General features: G+C 51.5%; 1 protein-coding gene across 2 annotated transcripts in view; it reads right to left on the bottom strand.

Annotated features, from left to right (window-relative positions):
* Positions 1–343: 343 nt before the first annotated feature.
* Positions 344–22,689, bottom strand: part of LOC119978661 (acidic mammalian chitinase-like) — a 69,907-nt gene continuing 47,561 nt past the window's right edge. Inside the window, exons 8-11 of one of the 2 annotated variants that reach the window (XM_038820450.1) lie at positions 17,215–17,400; positions 7,272–7,388; positions 4,773–4,908; positions 344–1,159 (exon numbers count right to left, since the gene is read on the bottom strand). In XM_038820450.1, coding sequence (XP_038676378.1) covers positions 729–1,159; positions 4,773–4,908; positions 7,272–7,388; positions 17,215–17,400 — 870 coding nt within the window. In that variant the 3' untranslated portion in view covers positions 344–728. The remainder of the gene's footprint in view (positions 1,160–4,772; positions 4,909–7,271; positions 7,389–17,214; positions 17,401–22,689) is intronic. The other variant, XM_038820452.1, reaches the window with a different exon arrangement.

Here is a 22,689-nt window from a genome sequence, read left to right as displayed (position 1 = left end):
CCCGCCTGTGGATCGGTGGGCCTCGCTTCCTCAAACGGTGGGTAAGGCAGAGTCTTTGAATAACTTTGAGGCTGAATTAAATAGATTTGTGATAATCAAAGGGGTGAACGGTTATTGGGGGAGGCAGGAATGTGAAGCTAAGTTTTAAATGACTTCAGCCAAGATCTTTTAGAATGGCAGGGGCGAGGGTGCCAGAGGACCTACTCCTGTTCTGAATTCCAATGTTCACATGTTCATAGAAGGAAGTCACAAAAAAGCTGGGAATGAGAGAGCATTGGCAGTGTTAAGGTGATCCATCAGTTGATTTACTAAAAAGACTACTGAAAATAAAGTTTCAGCACACTTTGCAGTAAGATTTTATTTTATTTAGTACAGTCAAGAATTTTAAATTTGACATTCACTGGGTCAAATGTGTGTTACTTTAATACCTTAGCCAGAATTGGACCATTAAATAAATCTCAGTATTACATTCAGTCTGAGACAGAAGGCAACACTTGTTACCAACATTTAGTAAAATGAGGGAACAATACCATGAGGCTACACATGATGAATACTCGATAATTCCGGTACCATAAGAATAAACAATCTGTGGGTAATGTTTTGAAATTAATTCCAAAGCTGTAACTAATGATCTGCTAGATTCTGGTTTGACTGTCACACTAATAAGACAGGTGGCAAGAGGTGGGTATAGAAATTAAATTTGAAAATTGTGTAGCATTGAAAAATAATTATGAAGAATGGTCATCATCATTTTGAACTCTCCTTCTGGTCAGGGTCCACTTGCAGCATTTACACGCTGTGTTAAAGACCAGTCCTTTGGGACACTCTTTCCAGAAGGTTTTGTGTTGAATGCAAACATAGAATTTTGTAACATCGTTCAGGTCGGGGTGAAAGCCATCAAATAGATGGTGACACCAATGTGGGTCATATACCCCCTTAGATTGAGGCCATGTACAACACATGCAACTTTGATCATAGACTTGCTTCCTAGGACAGTGTTCATGAATGCCTATCACAGCACATTGGTAGAATTTGGATGTATCTTTTGGGTCAGGGTAAACACCAAGCATTTTATTGCGACACCATGCCTCATCAACATCTTCAATCACTCCTCCACTGTGACTGATCAAGTTAGAGATCACTGCTGCTTTATGACAGTCTGGAAAGGAAAAATGTGACAGAGTTTAGATTCACTTAAATTATTAAATAAAAATGCACAATTAATTCATCCATTTTAGTTTGCGCGTTCAGGTACAAAACCTCAATGTGCTTTGTTCCATTCCTACTACTGTTTACAGTGTCATTATCTAGAAACACGGGCAGCACTGTAGCATTGTGGATAGCACAATTGCTTCACAGCTCCAGGGTCCCTGGTTCAATTCCGGCTTGGGTCACTGTCTGTGCGGAGTCTGCACATTCTCCCCGTGTCTGCGTGGGTTTCCTCCGGGTGCTCCGGTTTCCTCCCACAGTCCAAAGATGTGCAGGTTAGGTGGCTTGGCCATGCTAAATTGCCCTTAGTGTCCAAAATTGCCCTTAGTGTTGGGTGGGGTTACTGGGTTAAGGGGATGGGGTGGAAGTGTGGGTAGTACTCTTTCCAAGAGCCGGTGCAAACTCGATGGACCGAATGGCCTCCTTCTGCACTGTAAATTCTATCTAAACAGACTCTTGATTTTTCTGCCTATCACTTTTCTTATTCTCCTTTCTCTTTTTTGTCTTGTTCTTGATTGCCTCATTCTCTGAATCCTTCCATAGGTTCCCACCCCCCTTGCCATATTAGTTTGAACACCCCCAACCGCTCCAGCAAGGTCTGAGTTATCAACTGTCTTCTTAACTCCCTGTATTCTGCTTTCAGGGCCTCATCCCTTTTTTAAATCTATGTCGTTGGTACCAATGTACCACAACCACAGGCTGTACACCCTCCCCCTCCAAAATGTCCTGTACCCGCTCTGAGACATCCTTGATCCTAGCACCAGGGAGGCAACATACCATCCTGGAGTCTCGTTGTGGCCACAGAAACGCCTGTCTATTCCCTTTACAGGCGAATCCCCGGTAACTATTGCATTGTCACACTTATCCCCCCTCCCCTCTGCAGCAGAACCAATCGTGGTGCCATGGGTTTGGCTGTTGCTGTTTTTCCCTGAGAGGCCATTCCTCTCAACAGTATCCAAAACGGTATATCTGTTCTGCAGGGGAATGGCCACAGGAGATTCCTGCACTGCCTGCCTCGCTCTCTTGCTCTGTCTGGTGGTCTCCCATTCCCTTCCCGCCTGTGGAGTCTGAGTCTGTGGTGTGACCACCTCTCGATACGTGCTATCAATGACATTCTTCGCCTCACAGAAGTTCCACAGTGTCCCCAGCCATCACTCCACTCTGAAATGCAGGCTTCCAGGAGCTGTAGCTGGAGACACTTCCTGCACACATGCTGGTCCCAGGCACTGTAAATGTTCCCGGCTTCCCACATGGAGCAAGAGAAGCAAACCGAGGCTTTGAGCTCACATGCCATGACTGAATCTTTTAAATTAAAGCTTTGTAAGATGCTTGATGTTAGATTAAATCCAATTCTCTATGGCCCTTCTTCGCTTGTCTTCGTTACTACCAATTAAAACCCTAATAGATTATATAGATTTTCAAACTCTAATTGATGAAAGTTGTAAAGGCTTATCGATGATACCCAGTACTTACCAATCAGTGCTCTTCCCTGTAGCCTCAGCTTAAAAGATTTAAAAGTTACAAAGCAAGGAGAAAAAGCAAAGAGTTCCTCTTCCCGCTCTGCACTGAATTCCCACTCTACTTCAAATTCCCAAATTTAAAGCTTAAACCTCTCTCTGCCTGTGGCCTCACTCGGGATGTGGCCTCTACTCCTACTGCTCGTGTGCAAAGCTCACTGTGAGTGCGCTTTGATGCTCTTTACTTAAATGGAGCTGAGATTGAGATGACTCGCACACTAGTTAAAGTTTCAAATGATGTAATCAACACCTCCGACCTGCTAATCAGGCTTCAGAAGATTGACAGATAACTGCCTCTCAGTTATTTGGGGCAGCTCCTTATTAATTTTAACCCTTATTAACCACATTAGCTGTCCTCCAGTCCTCTGGCACCTCTCCTGTGGGTAGAGAAACCCGTTCAAACTCTTAATACCTCCTCCATCTCAATATTAAGTTGTACAAGTAAATCACAATATTCCTCCCTGATTTTGATACCTACATCATCCCTCTCCGTAGTGAACACAGATACAAAACACTCATTTAAAACCTCACCTACATCTTCCCGTTCCACACAATTGCCACGTCGGTCCCTAATGGGCCCTATTCTTACCCTGGTCGACCGCCTGCCCTTAAATACTTTTGAAAAGAAATGAAATGAAATGAAAATCGCTTATTGTCACAAGTAGGCTTCAAATGAAGTTACTGTGAAAAGCCCCTAGTTGCCACATTCCAGTGCCTGTTCAGGTACGGGAATTGAACCGTGCTGCTGACCTGCCTTTGTCTGCTTTCAAAGCCAGCGATTTAGCCTTGTGCTAAAAATTTCCATTATTTTACTTGCCAGTGCTTTTTACGCCCCCTCTCACACTCTCCTAATATCAGTAACGCCCTGCGCTGCTTATACTCCGCGAAGGTTTCTATGGGTTTGAGCCCTTGGGCTCTGCCGCAAGCTTCCCTTTTGTCCCTTATCCATCCTCGGATATCCCTTGACATCCCGGGTTCTCTGCTCCACCCTTCACTATCACGGGACATGTTGGTCCTGCACTCTCTCTATGTCCTTTTTGAATAAATCCCACTGCTCTGATATAGATTTTCCTACAAATAGCTGCTCCCAGTTAACTTCGGACAGATGTCTTGTGAGTGTGTAGGGAGTGGGGGCAAGTTAAAATGGGGGATTAAGAATTAGATAATAGTTATAATTGTATACGCTGCATATTTCATTATAGTTCTTGCTATAAATAAAAAGTAATTGTGCTTACATTTACAAACTTGGTGACTGTAATTATTGGGCTGCCAAGGGCCAAAGACTTTGGGTGTTTTGATAAGAATTATTGGTTAATTCAATTGTGTTGTGACTCCAGGTGAAGAGGGATTGGAACTGACCATGTACCAGACCAAGGTGTCACAACAATATCTGCAAAAGTTTGTTGATTTTAAAAACTGCACTAGAATGCAGTAATACACATAATAATGCTGCTACATCCCAATTTAGTAAAATTAGTTTAGCGGAATACTATTATTTTTCTATTGCTGAGTAAGAGATATGTAAAAGTTTTTCATGTCACAGACATCAGGTCTTCTGAAGAATACCAGTATGAGGAGAACAACAATTTATACCATGTAAGAAGAGAATGCTGATTGGTTGACAAGTGAACTCTAATTTGCCGAGGCATTTCCATGGAGAATGCACCAGTTGATGGTGACTGTCAAGCATTGTTTGAAATTTAAACCAGGCAGTTTGGCCCTGATTGATCAAGGCATTGCCCTGAGGAATGAGTCGGCGAATGGCTGTCATTTACTTGGTGTAGTTGGAAAAGGCACAATATGTGTGCATTCCTTCTGTCTGCAAAGAACAGAGCCCCGTGTAATACTATATGTAGCTTCCTTACACTGTGAGCCCAACTGTCAATCCTAATTCAGCGGAAATATTAGCACACTGTATTCTTGTGAAATTCCCTGATGAGTGCTAGATCAAAAGCTTTGACATGTCTCGTTTTTCAGCAATTCTTATGTTCTGTACTACCAAAGGACTATTATTTTAGCTATCAATGGTGATGATAAATACTTTACTTGGATTTATGTCAAGAAGTCTATGCAGTTTGTTTGTTAGAGGGAGCACTCCCTTTCGGCAATGATTATGCAAATCATCGAGGTCTATTGTCCAGACAAAAACACCACCAAATTTATTATCTTTCATCCACTGGACCTACAATGAAAAATTAACAATGGGAATGTTTTATTTCCTGTTCATCAATAACTTTTATATATCATGCTGCATGTAGTAAATGTTTTTTTATACCGTGCCAAGGTACATGGCCCAGTTTTACATTCTTCCTTTGATCTTTTATAAAAGTATTGATGAGGAGGTGTTGGGATCACTGGTAATGCCAGCATTTATTGCCCATCCGTAATTGCCCTTGAGAAGGGTGGTAGTGAGCTGCCTCCTTGGCAACTAGAACATAGAACATAGAACAGTACAGCACAGAACAGGCCCTTCGGCCCTCAATGTTGTGCCGAGCCATGATCACCCTACTCAAACCCACGTATCCACCTATACCCGTAACCCAACAACCCTCCCCTTAACCTTACTTTTATTAGGACACTACGGGCAATTTAGCATGGCCAATCCACCTAACCCGCACATCTTTGGACTGTGGGAGGAAACCGGAGCACCCGGAGGAAACCCACGCACACAGGGGGAGGACGTGCAGACTCCACACAGACAGTGACCCAGCCGGGAATCGAACCTGGGACCCTGGAGCTGTGAAGCATTTATGCTAACCACCATGCTACCCTGCTGAAACCGACACAATGCTGCATCATTCTGGTGCAATTCTGGTGATTCATTGTTCTTTGACTACTCGTCAGATCAGCTTGTAGCCAGATTAGTTTTACACTCGTAAAATATAATTGGCGTTGCGACTTGGAAGTTTGGCTGGAACGGTTCCCTGCACGTTGGAAATCATGGGGGTCTACTTTTCTTATCCTTTTGATATAAAACAACCCAAATTAGTGCGTAGTATAGGGACGGCTACATTGTGATGGATGCATCTCAAAGTTTAGTTAGAGTAAGAGTTTTGCTTATTTTGGTTGGCTAGAATGATGCACAATGTTCCATCCTTTGACTGAACAATCTCGGGGAGATGGGGCCTGTTGGGCTCTGCGGAGAGCAATGAAGTGGCTCTGGAACAATAGAGAGGTTGACAGGTTATAAAGTTTCAAATCTGCAGAGCAGGAGTTTAGCATAGCCTGACATACATGTCACTTGTCAGAACTTTTACAAGTAGGTGTACAGTAGCTAACTGATTAAAGTGGTCTGACACAAAGGTAATAATGTTCAATTAGCCTCAACCTTTTAAGGCCACAGAACAGAAGGGGAGTGCGGCATCAAACTGATCATTTAGTGCTCTCAATAGGTAGATCATGCGATCAATTAGACCACAACTGCTGTTTCTTAATACTCTATCTCTAGATTGGCTGCTGCATCTGCGTCTTCCTTTCATGGAGAGGCCTGACTGACAAGGTCGACAGGGTACAGCTGACTTATTTTCACATGTTTTAAATGCGATTGCTCAGTTGTATTTGTTTCAGTTTTATGAATAAATATTTGGCTGGTCAGATTGAGTATGTCCCACATCGCATATGTGATAACTTTTAACATGGGTTGTTTTAATGGCAGCGTGGGAGCAGTATGTTATTTCCAAACACTGACAAAGCCCAACCAACCTGTTTTTACTTCTAGTTCTTATTTCCTATTTCTTATTTGTTGGTCTGTCCTACTTAAATTTTATGGTTTGATGCTTTAAAATGCATTTTGGCTTTATAAATGGATGAATTCTATGTGGATAAATTCTAAGCACCGTGAGATCAGCGATTTGAGATATAAATAAATTAAAAGATAATTTTTTACATGAAGAATAATTGCCATGTGAAATAAACTTCAGAGAGTGTACTGCCATCAACCATCTTCTGCTGCTTCATCAATAATCTTACTTCCATCATAGGGTCAGAAGTGGGGATGTTTGCGGATGATTGCACAATGTTCAGCACCATTCGTGACTCCTCAGATAATGAAGCAGTCCATGTCCAAATGCAGCAAGACCTGGACAATATCCAGGCTTGGGGCTGACAAGTGGCAAGTTACATTCGCGCCACACAAGATGCCAGGCAATGACCATCTCCTACAACAGAGGATCTAATCACCGCCCCTTGACATTCAATGGCATTACCATCGCTGAATCCCCCATAATCAACATCCTGGGGGTTGCCATTGATCAGAAACTGAGCTGGACCCAGCCACATTAATACTGTGGCTACCAGAGCAGGTCAAAGGCTAGGAATCCAAATGGATGGCATGTTGGGGAGAGGTTTCTCAAGATTGTTTAAGTAAAATTAGCATATCTGTGTCCTGCAATCTTGTAATTTATTGCCTCCTAAGCTCTGTGCTATGTGGCCCAGGAAGACACCCCTGTTTAAACATATATTTTGAAACAATGTGTAAAAACACATTGGAATACTTCCCAAACAAAGGTTTACAAATTGAAGTAACTCAGAATACACAAACCATACTTTGGTCTCAAAGCTGTTAATGTCATCATATCCAAGCCATACTTTTCCGTAAGATGCATACGGGACCTTCTGCTCCTGAATCATTTCAATTTTAGCATTTTTCAAGAAGTCACAGACCTAGCAGTGAAAAGGATTGGACGTTGTTATATGATTAAGATCCACGAGAAGAATTGCACATTTGTTCATTGTTAAACATTTTGAGCGGGAGATTTCCTGAGGCCCTCGAAATTGCAGATAAGATATTTGTCTTCACTGCTGAGGTAGTTATGGTGGAACAGATTGTTCATTTCAGTGGAATAACAGTTTGCCTTTTTCTTTAAAGACTAGGGGCGAGATTCTCCGGACTCACGACGGGTCGGAGAATAGCGGGCGTCGGAAATTTTTACGGCGACGCTGTTCCGACGCCCTCCCGCTATTCTCCGAACCCCGCAAATTGTCGGAGTCGCGTTTCCCGACAAACGCCTCCTTCCCGCCCCTGACACGACCAGAATCGCCACTGTGAGCCCCCCCGCTATTCACCGGCCCGGATGGGCCGAAGTCCCGACGTCATGGCGCCCTGTTTGGACGTCGTGAAACACACCTGCTTTTTAAATTCGTCAACCAGTCGGCCTGGCTGACGACTGCTTGGAGGAGGTCAGGGCACCACTCTGCGCACCGCTCAGCGCACCGCTCAGCGCACCGCTCGAGTCTGGCCACAACGGGGAAGGCATCCCTGGGAACGGGAGGGGGTCCAGAACGGGGGCGGTGGGGGGGACGGAGGGGGCAGTGGGGGAGACGGAGGGGGCAGTGGGGGAGACGGAGGGGGCAGTGGGGGAGATGGAGGGGGCAGTGGGGGAGACGGAGGGGGCAGTGGGGGAGACGGAGGGGGCAGTGGGGGAGACGGAGGGGGCAGTGGGGGAGACGGAGGGGGCAGTGGGGGAGACGGAGGATGCAGTGGGGGAGATGGAGGGGGCAGTGGGGGAGACGGAGGAGGCAGTGGGGGAGACGGAGGGGGCAGTGGGGGAGACGGGGGAGGCAGTGGGGGGCGACGGAGGGGGGGGGGGTTTAGGTAGAGAGTGAGCCGTCCAACCCCGTAACAAAATGTCTGCCACCATGCCATGGTGTGCAGGTGACGAGGACACGGCCGCTGGTTCCCCTGTGGCTTCCGGCCACAGGCCACTGACGCACCCGTGAGGAGGACATAGTTTACTGGCCGTTGGATGCAGGAAGTGACCAGGGGTTAGGCTGACCGCGTGTCAGCAGCGCGACCAGGCCACCGGGACACACAGGTATCCCGTGGCAGGAGGCTGCCGAGGTGTCGACTAACGTCCGTCTAACATGTCCCGTTTCTCCGCCCCCCACCACCCTTCTGTAGGTTAGCACGATGCATGGGAACAGAACGGCTATGTTCTGCGCAGTGGTTGGGGCCGCTCTACTGGATTTGGAGATGCAGCAGCATCCACACCCACAACCCGCAGTGGCTGCAGGGCCAGCTGCAGCAGCAGAGGGAAGGGCCGAGGAGTTGCCAGTCGTCGAGCAGCATGGGGGGGGGGAGGAGGAGGAGGAGGAGGAAGAGGAAGAGGAGAGAGTGAGGGTGCAGCCACGGCGTCAGAGGCGACGACCAAAGCCGAGGGTGTACCGTGTCCGGGTCTCTTTCCTAACAATGCCGGACATCACCTGCAGGAGAAGACTCCGGCTGAGTAGGCAGACGGTGATACATATCTGCGAACTCCTGTCGCACCTCGCCCCACGTGGAACGGGGGGAGGACACGCGATCCCGGTAGCCATCAAGGTGACGGTCGCTCTGAACTTCTATGCTACCGGCTCCTTCCAGTCTCCGAGCGGGGACGTCTCTGGGATCTCCCAGTCATCGGTGCACAGGTGCATCCGGGATGTGACCGACGCCCTCTATGCCATCGCCGATCGCTACATCACCTTTCCCGAGGACCGAGCAAGTCAAGACTCACGAGCCCGTGGATTTGCCAGTGTGGCCGGGATACCGAGGGTTCTGGGGTCAATCGACTGTGTTCACGTCCCCATGCGCCCGCCTGCTGTGGACAGGGACGTGTTCACAAACAGGAGGGGGACATACTCCATTAATGTCCAGGTGGTATGCGACCCCCACATGAGGTTCATGAACGTCTGTGCAAGGTTCCCAGGGAGTGTGCATGACTCCTACATACTAGCGCAGTCGTTCATCCCTGCGATGTTTGAGGGACGTCCCCCCCGGCTGAGGGGCTGGTTGCTAGGTGACAGGGGTTATCCGCTGAGGTCTTGGCTGATGACGCCGATACGGAGGCCTCAGACCAATGCGGAAACACGATACAACGAGGCCCATGCAGCAACCAGGGGTGTGGTGGAGCGCTGCCTTGGCCTCCTGAAGATGAGATTCAGGTGCCTGGACCGCTCCGGAGGGGCCCTGCAGTACCAGGCCGACAGGGTCGCTCGCATTGTAGTGGTCTGCTGTGCGCTGCACAACATCGCGATGCAGAGGGGAGATGACCTGTTGCAGGAGGCGGAGGGAGAAGCTAGTGGCAGTGGTGCCAGCACAGAGGAGGAGGAGGAGGAGGAGGAGGAGGAGGAGGAGGAGGAGGAGGAGGAGGACGCTGGCGGAGTGGCGGGCGCAGCACGCAGACACGACCCAGGTGCTGGTGATGTCCAGGAGGCGGCACGACGGACCCGGCAAGGACGGCGGGCACGCGATGCCATGGTGGCAGCACGGTTCACGCATCGCATGTGACGTCCCCGATGAACACCAAACCACCACCTGCATCGCTAGTCATGCAGAGGGTCACCACACAACTGCCACCACCAAACCCCCCCACCCCCTCAGTGTACACTGCTCCACTTCGACATGACGCTTATCACTGGGTCCAGACGGAATGGCACAACATTGATGGCTGTGTCAGCGGGTGTGATCAGTGCCATGTGGAATGATGACAGCCCGCTCTGCGAAGAGCTGTGAGCTCAGAATCGTTAGAGAGAGTCTGACCCATGGCAATAGCTGAACCATCCACCTTGGTGGCCGCTGAGTTCGTCACTGACACTCCATCACGTGCCCGCGTGGGCTAGCTGTGGGAGGGGGGTAGGGGCAGGGACTGCACACCCGGCACCGAGGTTTCACCATCCGCCACCCCCAGCGACACTCGGTCACCATCACGATTCCTGTGGCTGTGGAACAATCACACGGTATTACAAGTAAGGTGGAACAGTGTGTTTAATATTAACAATTATTTACAGGTGCCCTACCCCTACAACTAAACTGGGCCCTTCACCCGTGCCAACTTACTCAGTGTCTATCTTAGTTGCCTTACGGGCCCTACCACTACGTCTAAGTGAATCCCCAGATGATACAGCAGGAGTGGAGGAGGATTGCTGCGAATCGCCCCCCTCGACTCGTTTCTCCTTGGCCAAGCGTTTCCTGGGGCGACCCGGCCTTGATGGGCCAGGCTGCTCTGCGGGCGTCTCGGGTGACATTGTGCCACCCTGCTCTGCCTGCTGCCCACCCGATGCACCAGGGATGGGACGGGGGGAGGCCGAGAATTCCGGGACGTCCCGTGATGGAGTTAATGGGACGGGCCCCGAAACCTCCTCCTCCCTCGGGGAGCCCGGTGGCCCCCGGGCCTCACTTTGGGACAGAGGTGCGAGCGGGGAGGTTCCCCGTCGCACCACCGACACCTGGCGCTGCCAGTCCTGGAGGCCTGCAACGGTATCCACCAGGATCCGAAGGTTTGCAGAGACGGAGTCCAGGGAGTTAGACATTCCCGCCAGGGACTGTGCGATCTCAACCTGATTGTGCACGACGCCATCCAGCACATGTGTCAGGCGGTTGATGCTCTCGGCGACTGACTGCTGCGACTGGCCAATGACCTGCTGAGACTCGGCCATGGCCCGCAGGGCGCCGGCAATGTCGGTTTGGCTCTGGCACATTGCTGCCTGTGAGAGGGCAACCCTGTCCAGGGCCGAGGATGACGCGTGCACATTAATCCCAACGTCTTGCATAACCTGACCCATTGCCTCCACCGCGGATGCCACCCGTGCGGTGTCGGACTGGGTCTCTGCCATGAGCGGCACCACTCCCTGCTCTTGGACGCGGATCGACTCCTCTAACAGCGTCTGCAGAGTCTGGAAGGAAGCCCTCATCCCGTCATTGTTTCCCTGGGTTTCCTGAGGCATCGGCTGTGCGGGTGGGTTGAGAAACTCCAGGAACTCCGAAAACGTCTGGGAGCCAGCTGCATCCTGGGCCTGGTCTGGCCTCCGCGAGTCCGGGCCCTCGGTTGCTCCGACCTCCACCTGCTGTACCTGCTCATCTGTGATGTGCCAACCAGACTGTGCCCCAGGAGACTCATCACTAAATAGGCCCGCCGGGGTGTGTATCTCTGGGATGATGGAAGTGGTGGGAGAAAGCAGTGCCGCAAGCCCGACGCTCTCAATGGTTAGGTCCTCGTCCAGGGTGTGGGGCCGCTCAGCGACAGGAGGGTTGTCCCTGGCCATTTCTGGTGGTGGTGGTGGACCTCGAACCCTCTGTGCGTCCTGGTCCGCAGATTGGGTTGGGGCAGATAGGGCTGCCCGCTGATCGGGCACCCTCTGTTGTGAGGCCCCGGGTGAGGTGGCGGCAGATTCGTGTCTCCGTCTGCAGCCAGACGGCCCTGGTCGTTCGGCATCACGTCCTAGGGAAGAGAATGAGACGGGTTATTTCGATTTGCTCGGCAGGCCGCTGGACGGTCCCAGTGGGCAGGGTGTGTGAAGGGACAGAGGATGGGGAGGTGTCCCAGTGGGCAGGGTGTGTGAAGGGACAGAGGATGGGGGGGGGGGGGGGAGGGTGTTTGTCAGGGAGGGTTGTCTCACTTGCTGCAGTTCCGCCAACCTCGCATTGCGCGATATCGCGGGTGGCAGACCCCCCAACAAGGTCCAGTGCCCTCTGTTCAAAGGTGCTGAGGGGGTGCATGTTGGGCGAACCCCCTCCAGTCTTGTGCCGCTCACGGTGGTTATGACCGGCCTTGGCCTGTTGGGGGAGGAAACATAGGTAGATCATTACAAAACGGTAGGTCTCAGAAGTCCGTTCTGATACTGGCACAGTTTGGGGGGGGGGCAAGTTGTCATCAGATGATTGCATCTCTCCTCGGGGCCAGAGCGCTGGGTCTGTGACAACTTTGTGAACCACCCTCAAATAACTCTGCCCCAATCCCTCTCCCCCCCCCCCGGGCAGTTAAGGGGGAGGGATGGTTGTGACTAGGGGGCACCCTCATGGCACTTACCCTGGCAGACCTGGTGAGGTCATGTAGCTTCTTTCGGCACTGCTCTGCTGAGCGAGGGGTCTGCCCCACAGCACTGACGGCAGCAGCCACGTCACGCCAGGCCTGGCGTACCGTGCTGGCAGGTTGGCGATGCCCTCTCCGCGGGCGGATGATGCCCCTCCTCTGCTCCACGGCATCGAGCAGCGCCTCGACGTCTGCATCAATAAAGCGAGGTGCAGCTCGCCTAGGCTCCGACATCCTGCCCGACAGATTCTGTGGTCGCCCGCGCCTTTTTACGGCGTCGGGCGGCGTCACATGGGCGGGTTCGTGTCGTCGTCGCGTTCCGTCGTCATCACGCACGTAATTGACGCGGCCGCGCTGCTAGCCCATTTCCAGGAAGTGAATCGGTCGGGAAATGAAGCCTTCGCGACCGTCGTAAAACGGTCCCGATTTTTACGACCGTTTGCCGACTTTCCGCGGGTGCGGAGAATTTCGCCCTAGGTGTCAGACACTGTTAGATTACCACAGGCAATGAACTCTATAATCTACCTCAATGATTCTGGCTGCTGAATGTGTGCTGGGGCATTAGAGACTGTTCAGTGTCAAAACTATTTTTAGAAACGAGACATTGCGCCAATTTACATGGTTATAGGTCAGTCAGTTCCATACGTGTGGTAGGGAAAATCTTTGCCTCTATAATTAAGGGCCAGCTTTCTACCTGTCTAGATAAATCAAAGTTAATAATGGATTTCAACAGAACTTTCATTTCTACCATTTTCTGTTTTTAGGGAGGATTTCCAGCAATATTTAGATTTTAACAACACTGAACAGACCTCACAGCTGAGTTTGAGAAGATGATGGGGTGGATTCTGCATCCAGACACCACGGGATCGCAAATGGTGAATGGGCGGATAATCGAGGTCAGCCCCAGACACCCAACTAACCACGATGCTGCAGTACCTCGCTGGTGGCATGGACCCATTCCACGCCCCATGTGGCCTGACAGTTATGTAGCGGGGGGGGGGCAACCGGGAGATGGAGTGAGGGGCTGGGGTGTCCGGGCACAGACTGTCATTGCCACAGTCTGCAATGCAGCCACCTGGCTGTGCAATCTGCTGACTGCTCACCGTGTCCTGTAAATGTGCAGACGCCACCGACCGTGCTCCCAACCCCCCTCTCCAGACCACTCCCTCGGAACCCCCAGACCCCAGCCAACCATTCAACGGGATGGGTATGGTGCAGCACAGCCAGGGGCTCACCCTGCGCTGGCACCCCTCAGTGCACCCATTGCAAGGTTCTGCCCTCTGCAGGGGGAGCAGGGGAAACACAGGTCCAGAACATCGGACCTGCATCATGCCCTCTGGCACTCACCGTGGCACACAGCCCTCTCAGGGCAGATGCCTAACCAGTGACACTATAAGCTAGCCCATCCCCCGGGACCACCGGCCGTCACCAAGCCCTACTGCCCACTGCGCCCCTGCCCGTCCATCCTGACCCCAGACAGGTGGGTACAACCCGTGCGTCGCACAGACGACCCACAGCAAACTGCAGCAGTCCCAACAGGTGCCCACCCCGCTGGCTGGGCTCACTCCCTGGGCCCTGCCCACATGCGTGCCACCAAGCATGGTGGCAGTCGGTGGCACACAGTGACCCCCCCATCCCCACCTCACAATACGGTGCCACCCTGCTGGTGGGGTATCACACAGCCCACCCAAGGAGGACACCCACCATAGGGGGCTGCCGGACAGTATTGGGTGAATGGGTAGCGCCAGCCACTTGTACCCTGCCGACAGAGACGGGGGTGGGCAAGAGTACCCCCCCCCCCCCCCCCCCCCCCAGTGCCAGGCACCAATGGGGCCGGGGTGTGGTGTGGAAGGCTAAGCATTGGGCAGGGGGGAAACAGCCTGGGGTGGGCGTGGGTGGGAAGGGGGACATGCGGTGGTTGAAGGGCTACAGTTCAAGCCAGGATCACCGTGTAGCGGTTAAACACAGATGGGCATCGGAGTACTCACCATGCCAACACGTCTGCCTTTGACCACCCCCGCCCAGGGCAATAGATTTTGGAGTCCAGCCAGGAATGGTTGGCATCTGCCTGGCCGCTATGGGCCTTGTGGGCACTGAGGCTGCAGAAGCTGCTCGGGGAGGACCCTGCAGAACAGGAGCCTGCCCCAGAGGAGCAGGGGCCAGGCGGTGACGATGGAGAGCTGACTGTATTAATTGAGGCCGAGGAGGAGGTAGGAAGGAGGCACTGCATCCGGCCTCATGTGTACCGGCACACCTGTCCTTTGAGGACCTGCCGGACTGAGCAAGTTGTCGATGGCTACGGCTGCACAGGGGGACAGTGCGGCATCTCTGCCGGATTATGGCGCACGTGACACCATGGGGGAGGACACCCGCTCCTAGTGGCCGTCAAGGTGAAGGTTGCCTTGAACCTCAAAGCCACGGGGTCCTTCCAGGCAATGAGTGGGAACCTGATCAGGATCTCCCAGATCTCTGTACATAGGTGCACCCATGACATCACCCATGACATCACGGATTTCCTATATGCCCGGGCGATGGCATTCGCCACCATCTCGGCATGGCCCAGGTCCAGGTGGTGAGCGATTGGACACAGGTCCTCCTACGGGCACTGGGGCATGAGGGGTTCCCCTTCATCAATCAGCAGGGATTCCACCCCCTCAATGTGCAGCTAGTGTGTGACCACAGGATGCACTTCTCGCACATCCGCACCCAATCTCCAGGCAGCATTCGCTCTGGTGCACTGACGGTGCACCTTTGAGACGCTCCCTCGGGTGAAGGGTTGGCTCTTGGGCAACAAGGGTTGTCCTCTGCGTTCGTGGTTGATGACACTTATCTGAAGGCCTCAGACCGATGCGGAGAACCGTCACCATGACGGCCATGCAAGAGCATCATCGAGCGGTGCATCGCGTCCTGGAGATGCAGCTCAGGTGCCTGGACAGCTCTGGTGGGGTCCTCCAAGATAGCCCCAGGACGGTCTCGTACATTGTGGAGGCCTGCTGGACAGCAGAGGGGCGATATGCTGGACGAGGAATGACAGGCCTCGTCCAGCGAGGAGAATGCTGAGGAGGGGCAGGATGGGCGTGGCAAGGGGCCCGGACAAGTACAGGAGGCCACACGACGTGTGCGCCTGAACCGCCACACAAGGGACAACATAATCACCTCCAGGTACGCTGACTGGGCGGCCTGGCCAATGGCAACTCAACCATCCCAGCCCCTCCCGCCCTGGGCTATTCCTTGGGATGGGCGCAGCCGGACTGAGCTCCTGGAGGCCCACTCCCGTCTCAACCAGAGTCTCGATGCTCACAACCACGAGGAACAGGAACTGGGCCACCTCTCTCTGGGACTGGGCCACATCACTCAGGGACCATGCCATGTCCCTCTGATTGGCTCAAGCCAGCCAGCGCCAGGCCAATGCTCTCTTCACCTACAGCCATGGCCCATCATGACTGGGCTGCGCTCTGGAGCACCGCTGCAATGTGCATGTGGCCCTGGTACATGGCTGCCTGTGACATGTCAGCCCTGTCCTGTGCCTCAGCCATTGTCTGCACAGAGTGCCCCAGGTCTTGGACACCTGTCCCATGGCCATGACCCTCGCACCCAAGACACCCACAGCAGATGCCACCCGTGTGGTGTTGGCCTGGGTGACGCGCATGGTTGGCATCGCCTCCTGTCTCTGCAGGCAGTTGGACTCCTCCAACTGCACCCACAGGTGCGTGCTGGTTGCTGACACCCCGCCCCTCCTGTAGCTCCTGGCTCTGCATCTGCATGTCCATTATCGATGGAACCGTCCTTTCCAGAAGCACTCGACCTGTCTGAACGGCAGCCAGTCCCTGAGTTCGGGCCACCCACAGGCTGTTCACCCCCTCAGGGGTTCCTACCTCCCCGTGACGTACTTGGAGCACGTGTGTCGTGTGCACCAGAGAGTGTTCCAGGAGCCTCTTAACTATAGTGCCTGGCCGAGGTGAGTGTCTCTGGGATGATGGAGGGTGTTGGAGAAGCTGTGCCCCGGGATTGGTGTCGTCCCCAGCCACTTTCTTGAAAGGACCACTTGGAAAGAATAAAAGATTTGACTGGGGAACATCAGACATAACTTTTTTTTTTAATTTAGAGTACCCAATTTTTTCCAATTAAGGGCCAATTTAGCGTGTTCAATCCACCTACCCTTGCACATCTTTTGGGTTGTGGGGGCGAAACCCACGCAAACACGGGGAGAATGTGCAAACTCCACACGGACAGTGACCCAGAGCCGGGATCGAACCTGGGACCTCAGCGCCGTGAGACTGCAATGCTACCACTGCGCCACCGTGCTGCCCTAGACATAACTTTTTTACTAGAAGCAGAGAGATATTCACGGAGTTCCTGGTTTTTATAAATGAATGATCAGGATGTGGACAATATTGTCCAGGCCGGCATTATTGCTCATCTCTATTGATGCAACTAAATGGTTTTCTAGTACGCTCCAGGATGCAGTTAAAAATCAACCATATTAATGTGGGTCTGGAGACATTTAATTTAGACCAGGCTCGAGTCTGAGTGAAATCAGCTATACTTTTATCAAAACCCAATCAGGATTCTATGATGATTCGTGTTCATTTTCACTGATACAAGCATTTTATTCTCCGATTATTCAAATTCATGGTGAGATTTAACTCTCATTATCCGGATTATTAGTTCAGTAACCGAAAAGTGTACTCAAGTTTTGTCACCTCGTAATAAGCCCAGTAACCGGGATCTTTCGTGTAGATCCCAGGAGGTCCAGGTCCAACTGCTGGGGCACCAACACTGTGATTGCTGAAAGTTTTAAGTGTGAACGTTCGTCCGTATGTTGGGAACCCAATTATTATTTTGTCAGCTGGTAGGCCATTAGTTGTCCAGTATTTAGCAGCAGAATCCTACAGCAGAAACAATCAGAAAAATGAACAAATTACATTTGTGAGTTTTATTCAAGGTATTTTAATTTGTGTCAGTGGTAAATGACAACATATGCAAGGGACTTGCTGTGACCAGCAGACAAGAGCATTATCCGATAGTTGGGTAAATCTAGACAGGCATAGGCAAATAGCAATCTCTTGTCGATGTATTATGGTAAGAAGTCTTACAACACCAGCTTTCAGAGCACTGCTCCTTCCTTAGGTGATTCACCAGAGGAAGGAGCAGTGCTCCAAAACCCAGTGATTTGAAACATACCTGTTGGACTTTAACCTGGTGTTGTAAGACTTCTTATTGTGATCACCCCAGTCCAACGCCAGCATCTCCACATCAATGTACTATGAGCTACTCGAATGTATAGGACTATGGAAACACGGGCAATGGAGCAGGAATATAGACAATTTTTCTGCTCCGAGTCAGTTCCACCATTCAGATAGGTCATGGCTGGATGTATCCTTTGCAAATATCCTTTCTCCAATTTCCCTGTCGAGCCATATAAGAATTTCGTACATTTCAACGGGATTATCTCTCATTCTTCCCAACTCGAGAGAAAACAGACCCAATCTCCTCAATATTTTCTGATAGGACAATCCCGCCATCCCAGAAACCAGACTGGTGAACCTTCCTCTGTGGCAAGAATATCTTTCCTTAGGGAAGGAGACCAAAACTGTGCACAGCATTCCAGTTTCAGTCTTACCAAGGATCTAAATAATTGCAGGAATGCACCTTTACCCCTGTACTCAAATCCTTCCACAATAAAGGCCAACCTTCCAGTTGCCTCCCTAAATACTTGCTGCATCTGCCTGCCAGCTTAAGTAACTCATTAACAAGGACATCCAGGTCCCTTTGTACCATTCAAAAAGCACTCTACATTTATGTTTTTCCTGGATAACTACACATTTTCCTACATTAACCTCCATCTGCCACAATCTTACCAATCACTTAGCCTGTCTAAATCCCCTTGAAGCCTCTTTGCATCCCCCTCACAAATCACATTACCTAAAGTTTTGCGACATCGCCAAACTTGGAAATACATTATTAGGGGTTGGTTTAGCACAGTGGGCTAAACAGCCGGCTTGTAATGTAGAACAATGCCAGTAGCGCGGGTTCAATTCCCGTACCAGCCTCCCCGAACAGGCACCGGAATGTGGTGACTAGGGGCTTTTCACAGTAACCTCATTGAAACCTACTTGTGATAATAAGCGATTATTATTATTTGATCCCTATATTTGTGAATAACTGGGACACATGCACTGATCCTTCTGGTACCCCCCTAGTTACAGCCTGTTAACCTGGAAATGGCCAGTTTATTCCTACTCTTTGTTTTCTATCTGGTAAACAATTCTCAACCCACGCCAAAATATGTTATAGCTCAAGAACTTCTTATGGAAGTTCTGGGGGAGTTCCCAGTGTGGGTGTGTGTGGGGGGGGGGGTTTCTGTGTGCGCCTGGGGTTGGGGGTATTCCCCATGTGTGTGTGGTAGGTTCCCGTGTGTGTGTGGGGGGGGGGGGGGTTCCCGTGTGTGCCTGGGTTTGGGGGTGTTCCCCATGTGTGTGTGATAGGTTCCCCGTGTGTGTGTGGTAGGTTCCCCGTGTGTGTGGGGGGGGGGGTTCCCGTGTGTGCCTGGGGTTGGGGGGTTGGGGGGGTTCCCCTTCAAAAAGACCTTATGGAAGGTCTTTAAAAATCCAAATACATCAATTCCATTGGTTTCTTCTTTATCTATTCTGCTTGTTACATCCTCAAAAAATTGCTTCAGATTAGTCAAATATCATTTCACTTTCACAAGTCGATACTGATCCTGCCCAATCTTACCAGTATTTTGTAAGTATCGAGTTATTACATCCTTTTGAACAGATTCTAACATTTTCGCTACTATTGATGTCACACTAAAAGGTCTATTTTTCCATCTTTTCTCTCTCGCAACTTTCTTAAATGTCGGGGTGACATTTGCTACCTTCCCATTTCCAGGAACCATTCCCGAATCTACAGAATTTTGGAAGAGGATGACCAATGCATCTGTACAGCTGCTTTTTTCAACATTCTGGGATGTAGATCATTAGGACCAGTGGAGTTCCCAACTTTCAGTCCCATTCATTTCTCCAGTGCTGCTATTTTACTGATATTTATTTCTCCATTCTCACTGGCCACTTGATTCTCTAATATTTCTGCACAGTCAGTGAGTATCCCAGTGGCTGCCCTGTCAGTGAGTATCCCAGTGGCTGCCGTGCCAGTGAGTATCCCATTGGCTGCACTGCCAGTGAGTATCCCAGTGGCTGCCCTGCCAGTGAGTATCCCAGTGGCTGTGGTGCCAGTGAGTATCCCATTGGCTGCACTGCCAGTGAGTATCCCAGTGGCTGCCCTGCCAGTGAGTATCCCAGTGGCTGCCCTGCCAGTGAGTATCCCATTGGCTGCGCTGCCAGTGAGTATCATAGTGGCTGTGGTGCCAGTGAGTATCCCAGTGGCTGCCGTGCCAGTGAGTATCCCAGTGGCTGCACTGCCAGTGAGTATCCCAGTGGCTGCACTGCCAGTGAGTATCCCAGTGGCTGCGCTGCCAGTGAGTATCCCAGTGGCTGCCCTGCCAGTGAATATCCCAGTGGCTGCCCTGCCAGTGAGTATCCCAGTGGCTGTGGTGCCAGTGAGTATCCCAGTGGCTACACTGCCAGTGAGTATCATAGTGGCTGCTCTGCCAGTGAGTATCCCAGTGGCTGTGGTGCTAGTGAGTATCCCAGTGGCTGAGCTGCCAGTGAGTATCCCAGTGGCTGCTCTTTCAGTGAGTATCCCAGTGGCTGCCCTGCCAGTGAGTATCCCAGTGGCTACACTGCCAGTGAGTATCCCAGTGGCTGCGCTGCCAGTGAGTATCCCAGTGGCTGTGGTGCTAGTGAGTATCCCAGTGGCTACTCTGCCAGTGAGTATCCCAGTGGCTGTGGTGCTAGTGAGTATCCCAGTGGCTACTCTGCCAGTGAGTATCCCAGTGGCTGTGCTGCCAGTGAGTATCCCAGTGGCTGCACTGCCAGTGAGTATCCCAGTGGCTGCACTGCCAGTGAGTATCCCAGTGGCTACACTGCCAGTGAGTATCCCAGTGGCTACTCTGCCAGTGAGTATCCCAGTGGCTACACTGCCAGTGAGTATCCCAGTGGCTACACTGCCAGTGAGTATCCCAGTGGCTGCACTGCCAGTGAGTATCCCAGTGGCTGTACTGCCAGTGAGTATCCCAGTGGCTGCCCTGCCAGTGAGTATCCCAGTGGCTGCCCTGCCAGTGAGTATCCCAGTGGCTGCCCTGCCAGTGAGTATCCCAGTGGCTGCCCTGCCAGTGAGTATCCCAGTGGCTGCCCTGCCAGTGAGTATCCCAGTGGCTGCCCTGCCAGTGAGTATCCCAGTGGCTACTCTGCCAGTGAGTATCCCAGTGGCTGCCCTGCCAGTGAGTATCCCAGTGGCTACACTGCCAGTGAGTATCCCAATGGCTACACTGCCAGTGAGTATCCCAGTGGCTGCCCTGCCAGTGAGTATCCCAGTGGCTGCCCTGCCAGTGAGTATCCCAGTGGCTACACTGCCAGTGAGTATCCCAGTGGCTGCTCTGCCAGTGAGTATCCCAGTGGCTGCTCTGCCAGTGAGTATCCCAGTGGCTACTCTGCCAGTGAGTATCCCAGTGGTTGTGCTGCCAGTGAGTATCCCAGTGGCTGTACTGCCGGCTTCTCCCATCAGGGTTTCTGGCTCCCACACCATCTCACATGGCTGGCAGAGTTGTTCTAACAGAAAGAAAAACACACACAGGGAACCCCTACTTCCCACGCACACCTGGGTAAATCCCCCCCCCCCCCCCCCCCCCACACACACATGGGGAACCCCCAACCCCAGGCACACACAGGAACCCCCCCCACACACATGGGGAACCCCCAACCCCAGGCACACACAGGAACCCCCCCACACACATGGGGAACCCCCAACCCCAGGCACACACAGGAACCCCCCCCCCCCCCCCCCACACACACGGGGAACCCCACCAACCCCAGGCACACACATGGAAACCCCTCCCACACACACGGGGAACCCCCCCCCCCACACACGGGGACACCCCTCACACACACCCAGGGACCCAGGGAACCCCCCGACGCACACACATGGGGCATCCCACCCCCATGGACACAGAGAACTCCCTCCCCCCCACTGCCATGGACCTCCGCAGAGAAAATACCCATTGGCACTGCCCTCTGGAACTACCCTGGCATTGCACTGCTAGTGCCAGAGGATGGTGCCCAGGCACTGCCAGGATCCGTCTGGGCATGTCCCTCTGCCCCCTGGTGGCTGTACCTATCTTGTACATGCCTATAGAAGCATTTTACAGAAACAGTTATGTTTCCAGCTAGTTTACTTCTAGAATCTTTTCCTTTCTTTCTCAGCCTCTTGGTCCTTTGTGAATTCTGAGATGCTCCCAATTTCAGGCTTACTACATTTTTTAGCCCTTTCCTTTGATCGAATTCAACCTTTAACTTCGCTTGTTAGCTTCGGTCGGACCAGTTAATTTTTCTGCTGGGATTTTGTGCCTGAGAGGAATGTACATTTGTTACAAACCAAGTGTTAATTCTTTACATGTTTAGCCATCACCATTATCATCTTCAGCAGGTATTAGTTTGGGTTATAAATCAATAGACAAATTAATTTAATGTTAAATAAAAAGATGAACAGTACCCTGTACAAACATTGTACTAATATTGCTAGTTTAAAACATCTTCAATCTTTCTCCCATTGACAGTCATTTCCCATTCACTGGGAGATGGAGAAGCAACTGGTTACATTGCTAATATCCTGCAGAAACTTAAAGGCAAAGTGACCAGCGATTGTGTCCAAACAGGAATATACATTGAGGAACGATAGGATTATGTCCGGATATGATAAGAATTCCAGGACAACCCCTAAGATCTTTGGTTTGTGCAGTGGAGATGCCGGGGATGCACTGTGACGGGAGGAGGGAGGTCCTCTTTGTCTTAGATGGTCGGTAAGTGACAGAGTGAGTTGCTGAACAAACATAGGGAAAGGTGGAGCATGTGAGTGGACGCAAGGCAGATGATATTTAATCTCCTCGGGAGTGCCACGGTAAGATTCCCCTTTAAAAAGCCCTGACGGACCCAGCCTTCACCCTGCACAACCCACAACAAACATCTGTGGCACCCCTAATAACAGCTTCATGTGTCTATGTCAATTTTAGGCTCAACCATCCTCCATCTTGGATAGGATGGAGGGTGAACTGGAACCAA

The sequence above is a fragment of the Scyliorhinus canicula genome, chromosome 15 (genome assembly GCF_902713615.1).
Source record: "Scyliorhinus canicula chromosome 15, sScyCan1.1, whole genome shotgun sequence".
Lineage (NCBI taxonomy): Eukaryota > Metazoa > Chordata > Chondrichthyes > Carcharhiniformes > Scyliorhinidae > Scyliorhinus > Scyliorhinus canicula.
The sequence above is the reverse complement of the archived record's forward strand: the minus strand, read 5'-3'. Positions and strand labels throughout refer to the sequence as shown.